Source organism: Malus domestica, chromosome 04, assembly GCF_042453785.1.
Source record: "Malus domestica chromosome 04, GDT2T_hap1".
NCBI lineage: Eukaryota > Viridiplantae > Streptophyta > Magnoliopsida > Rosales > Rosaceae > Malus > Malus domestica.
In genome coordinates this window covers 9,881,188-9,887,256 of record NC_091664.1, presented here as the reverse complement: position 1 = coordinate 9,887,256, position 6,069 = coordinate 9,881,188, and the positions used below count along the sequence as shown (strand labels likewise).

General features: G+C 36.5%; 1 protein-coding gene and 1 long non-coding RNA gene across 2 annotated transcripts; both read left to right on the top strand.

The window, feature by feature from the left end:
* The first annotated feature begins 54 nt into the window (after nt 1–54).
* Nucleotides 55–730, top strand: LOC103407205 (blue copper protein 1b-like). The gene is made up of 2 exons (XM_008346155.2): nt 55–217; nt 453–730. Exons 1-2 carry the CDS (start codon nt 55–57, stop codon nt 728–730), a joined length of 441 nt encoding a protein of 146 aa, XP_008344377.1.
* Nucleotides 731–1,092: 362 nt separating this feature from the next.
* Nucleotides 1,093–3,270, top strand: LOC139195261 (uncharacterized). The gene is made up of 4 exons (XR_011579951.1): nt 1,093–1,233; nt 2,604–2,677; nt 2,842–2,919; nt 3,020–3,270. It is a non-coding gene; the product is annotated as an uncharacterized lncRNA (long non-coding RNA).
* The last annotated feature ends 2,799 nt before the right edge of the window (nt 3,271–6,069 follow it).

Here is a 6,069-nt window from a genome sequence, read left to right as displayed (position 1 = left end):
AACAACCAACTTAAGAGAGTGAACCTAAAAGTAGCTCAATACTAGCTAATTGTGATGGCCACTTCCCAGCTCTTCCTAATCCTAGCCATTATAGCAATTTTTGCATCTTCAATTTTAGCAACAGATTATGTTGTTGGCAACGACAAAGGGTGGACGATTAATTTTGATTACCAAGCTTGGGCTCGGGGAAAGATGTTCTATGTTGGTGACAATCTTGGTAAATTCTAAAAACACTAGCTTCTCTCTAGGTTATATCATACATTAAATTTAGGCCAAATTATTATGGTCCTTGTATTTTGGATGAGCGAAGTTCAACTTTAGTCCATATAATTTCAGTTGTGGAGATTTAGGTCCATGTATATTTGTTTAATTTTATTATTATAAATAGTGGTTTGGGAACTCATCGAAGAGCTTTTTATCTTTGATCTTAAGCAGTTTTAACTATCCATAAGGCGCCCACAATGTGTTCAAAGTGAACGGCACAGGCTTTCAGGAATGCTTAGACTCTGTGCCATTAACAAGTGGAAGGGATGTGATCAACCTTGCAACCCCAGGAAGAAAATGGTACGTTTGTGGTGTTTCTCAGCACTGTTTAGATGCTGGCCAGAAGCTTGCTATAACTGTGTTTCCATCATCCTTTGCTCCTAGCCCTAGTCCCACCTGGGGATACAGCGACCAGACAGAGAATGCTGCTTCTAGCCCTGGCCCCACCTGGGGATACATCAACTAAAAGCGTTTAATTTGAACAAAGACATGGGAATCTAACGATTAATATCAACATTAGTCGTTGGTTAATATCCGATTAGTATCATGACTTTTTTCTAATTACATTGTTACCGAGTAATATTATTAATAAGTGAGTTTGGCAATCTGTTTGTGATGCTACAAACGTTGTATGAATTGTTCTGCAATTTTGTATACTTAGGGCCCGTTTGTTTGACCGGATTAGGGAGGACTGGACTGGACTGGACTGTAGTCCCTTGTTTGGTCTGTACCAGGATTAGGTTTAATGGGATTAGGTCTGACTCGCTAGGATTAAACCCCTCACTAGGAGTTCTAAGCGAAGCACCCCGATCACCCCCGGACTCGTAAGACCTCTGCGCTCCTGCGCTCCTGCGCTCCTGCGAGAGAGAACCTCGCTCAACCTCGATCCTCGCCGTGCTCCCTCCTTGCCCTGCTCCCTCATCGTCGTCCTCCTCATCCTCATCTCTGCATCCTGCTCGCCCTCATCTGGTAAACTTCAAATCCGACATTATTTCTTCAATTTTTTTTTGCAGATCGTGATATTACTGGGCTTTATTTGATTTAGGTGTTTTGGGTTTGATAAATTTTCAATTATAAACCTCTGCACTTGAACAAATTAGGGTTTTGATTTTTAGGGTCAAATTGAGATTAGAATTTTCAATCATAGCTTGCCGTTGCTCTGGGCTTCGATTGATGGTTGATACATGCTTTTTAAGTTTGTATATCTTTTGATTCTGGTTTTCTAGGGTCTGTAGGTTTTAGATTTTAATTTCTTAACCAGTCAATTGTTGATTTGGATTATAAGTTACAAAACATTGTTGAGTTATTGCAAACACAAATGTATACACAAACGATCCTGGCTATATTACGCCAACAATCAGGGGTTTCCCTATCATATGTTGCCAGAGCGTATTCAAACAATCTGTTTTGTTTGGCTGTCCAAGTCGAATTGGAGTGTGGGGAAGATAGCTTGCTAGGTGCCATGATTACTTGTCATGATTACTGCTACTTGCAGATCAATCCTCTTGGCCTTCTTTCAGGCTTCTCCACTGAGCCCTGTAGTTATCTTTCATGCTTGAAAGTAACTGATAGAAAGTAAATATGTAATATGTACCATTGATGGGAACTATTTGTGACACTAGACTTCATATGGAACACTATCCAACCTTATTTGGTTGACAATCACTGCTTAGTCTTAAATTGAAGCCAGTCAGGTGAGGAGTGGTTTCTTCCTTATTCTCTCTTCTGGGTTGGCAGTGGCACGAAATAAGACTGCTTCTGATTGCTCAATATCTGTTCCATCTCTTTCCCAAATGTCAGCTGCTTAGCCTCTCTCTCCATCTGCTTCATTATGTTGTCCTCTTGGCCTGCATGTTTAACGTACAAGCAGAGTACAAACAAGGGACTTTTAGAAAAGTTAACCCTTTCTTTAGCACATTAAGGCCTTGTTTAATTTGATGGCATATTGGATTGGACCAAATAAACCACTAAAAATTCAGTATATGTTGATTCAAAACGCAGCAGTCAACTTTTCGAACCTTGTTCAAGTTGAAAGTTCTGTATTAAAGTTTCTTACTTGTTCATAATTTTACAGTCAACATTTTTAGAGTGATGATGCGTGTGTTTTCCAAATTGTCTGACTGCTAACTCTGCATCTTGAATCCAAGTTTTGACTTGCGTTCTTATTCCGGCATTCGGACTTTTATTTTTCTTATTGTACATAGTTTATTATTTTATGTTGATGTTCAAATTGCTTGTTTGTGATTCTAAACATAGAATTTAAACTTTAATTCCCTGAATCTGGTCATTTGCTCTTTTTGTTGTCATTTTATAACTGAAAAGTAATATTATACATGCAGAGGCTTGATTTTTTATCGGAGAGGATTCTTTCATTAGCTTTTGATGTGATTTCATCTCTGTTGAAACAGGGCCTGTAAGTTTTCTGATTAGTAAGTTTTACTGAATAAAGATCACCAAAATTCTGCCAACTTCATTCGTTAGGAAGTGGAACTTTGGATGTTGCTGGATCACAATTTGTTACTTGTTCAATCCACTCCTCTTAATTGGTTTTTTTTTTCTTCTTTAATCGTAAATCAGGGATGGAGAATAGTTTCTCCACATTTTTCATCTCTGTTGGACTCTGCAATCTTTCAAGCATTGGTAATGAATGAAAAGGTAAATTTCATTATCAGAAAAAAATGGGAAACATATATATTTTGAAACCTGAAGTTATAAGTTGAACTAACTCCTGTTTTTCTGGCAATTTTTCAAGTAGGATATCGTAGTGTGGGAAGAAGATGCAGATGAGTACATACGAAAGAATCTTCCATCTGACATAGTATGGAAAGTTTATACCACATTTAGTGTGTGATATGTAAGACATTTTATATAGGTATGAGGTATTACTACCAGTTGCATACTATGTGTGTAATATATGCGGCGTTGTCTTATGCTTAAGTGCTCTGCCTAAGATGTAAAATTGATGGGGTCTATTAGAATTAAACCATATTCGCCTTTTGGATTGCACGCCTGAGAATTCTGTCCATTTTTTTATCTTTCATGTAAAATACTTGACTTTTAGTGGAAACGAATGCATGCTTATTTATCATGAATGAATACGTAAGGTATGAGCCTTGCTCATATTTTGACATATAATTATCAACACACAAGAAAATTTGGAACAATGCTACTTTTGAATCATGTATGTTTCTTTCATTGGCAAGAAAATTTGGTTTTTGTATTTTTATTGAGTCTCACTCTCATCCTATATTATTAATTTTAATAATATCTGTAATAAAAAAACAATTAAAATAGAACAATAATGTAGTTCTAGTCTGAGCAAACACCAAACTGGTGAACAATATTGTTTTCATTATCCTGCTTCTTAGTCCGACACTGCACCAAACGCTTCACTAAGCTAGTCCAGCTTAGTCTAGTCTAAGCCAGTCCAGCTTAGTCCTTGCAGCTAGTCCAGTCCGAGACAGTCCGGTGCAACAAACGCACCCTTAGTTTCTTATGAAATCAAACACTTTTCATTTGAGAGCACTTCCAGTGTGCTCTTTTGCCCTATGGACCGGCTCCTTTGCAATCCAATCCCCTGCCAAAGTGGTGGGAGCCCATTATGGCAATTGGGCTGAGGGAGAGCCCGTGGGAGAACTCAGGCACAAGTCCAAGGCCCAAGCGGCTGAGGGGGAGTGATGCACGTCTGCCACGTTATAAATTCTTTTGAATCAAGTGCATGCATAACATGCACGTGTGGGGACTCTTTACCGACAAGATTTCAAGCGGTGGGGCCCGCGTAGCAGTCCACTAAGTAGCTGTTGAATCGGGACCGTTTGATTTCCAGATCAACGGTCCATGTTTTTTCGCTTTAAAAATTATAAAAAAAAAGAAGAAAAATAAGAAAAACCATAAATGTTACGGTGGGCCATGTGTCACAATCTAAACTGTTGGATTTCAATTTTTTTTTGTAATCAACGGTTCATATTAATCAAGTTAATACAAAATTTAAAAATAATTAAAAAATAAAAAAAATCAATTTTTTTTTAAAAAGATTTAATTTTTTTTCAATAAATATCTAACCATTTTCAACCGCCTTACACTACATTTCAATATTTTCAACGATTCTAAACATGGAATGACACGTCGCTCGAAAATCTTATCGAAATCTATCCACAAAAATTGTACTTTCATTTCAGATAATGACACGTGACGTGACAAGATCATTTATCCTATCCGCAATTAAAAATAAATTTATTTTTATTATTTTAGAAAATAAAAAATACTAATTTTTTATTGCCTATTGCCATGGCTATTGAGTTTAGGGGTGAATATGCAAAAGGCAATTACTGTTCATTAAAGGCAGTTACTATTCACTTGAGAGGATTGAATTGCCTATTACCAAGAGGAAGCCTTTACACACTGGAAGTGCTCTAATGAACTACTATAGCACGAGGTGTACTGTTCTCAAAATAGCTTTATTCTGCTTAATTGGATCCACATTGTTCATCTCCATTTTTGGCATGTAATATTAATCATACCTTGGGAAAATTCTTACCTATAATTTCTTAGGTTGAATATCTCTTATTGTTGGAAACAACTTTGAAAAATTATTGTATAATTTATTATAAACTATTAAACAATGCATACACAATAAAATCTCTACAAATGAACAAGGAATAGAAGAACCTTAAGAGATCGAGACTAGAATTGGATTCTATAGCCTTAAGACAAGATTGCCCCTCAGTGGTGCCTCAAGGTTTGCGTTGGCAAATATCTCCCAAGATACAACGATATTTCTCTTTGCGGAAGTAACACTTCAATCCACAAAGAACAGCAAACCAAAAGTGTTTAAAACTCTCTCTTTCTTGAACACTAAACTGCTCTAATTTCTATATGATTTCTGGATGCAAAACTATATCTAAAATGCTTGACTTGGTGGTCTATTTATAGGCCTTGACATGCCCCATTTTCAAAGATTGCGTCTACTTCCAAAAGACAAAGGTTGCAATCTTTGTTCAACAGTCATATCCCAACCTTGTGGAAAAGCTGGAGGAAACCATTTCGGTTTCCAAGTGATTCGAAGAAAATGAGGTGTCTAATAGTTGGTATTAGCACCCACAAGCATCAGTGCCTTTTTAACCATGTGTCTTTTGACATTCTTGTTTGAATTCAAACAAGAACCGGTCAAACCTATTCAAGAAGTATTGCAAATTGCTAATACATAGCCAATTCAAGACTAGCCCATTTTTTCTATTTTAATTTCCATTCACTTGAATATTTAATATTTAAATATTAATAATTCTAATATTTAAATTATTAAATTTCTAACAATCCCCACTTGAATGAAAATTAATAAAATTTAATGCAAATGAAGATGCAAACACTCAGAGAGAGTTTAATTGGACATATATCATATGGGGAGAGGTAGCTTTTGGCTTTGAACCTTCCTTACTGAAATATTATCAGATTTACTGCCTAATCAGTGAACGCGATGCCTTAAATTGCTCAGCTATTGATGTAAACCAAGACAATAATATTCAATCGGTATTCCTCCGAACACATATGGTTCTACGGTTGTGTTCATTTTGGCCATGAACAATTTCCGGTAATCTTGAGTGCTTTAGAGAATTCAGCCTTATAATTCTCATAGAAACTGCCACTTTTCACACTCATGTAGGTGATATCCCATTAAGAGTATCCTGCATAATACCCCACTTGTTATTTCCAAGTATAGGAATCATTAAAAGTAAAGCTTATCCTAAACACGCTGCAGATAGCACTGTTTCATCATAAGACATGGGTAGGAGATTATCTTCTCAATGC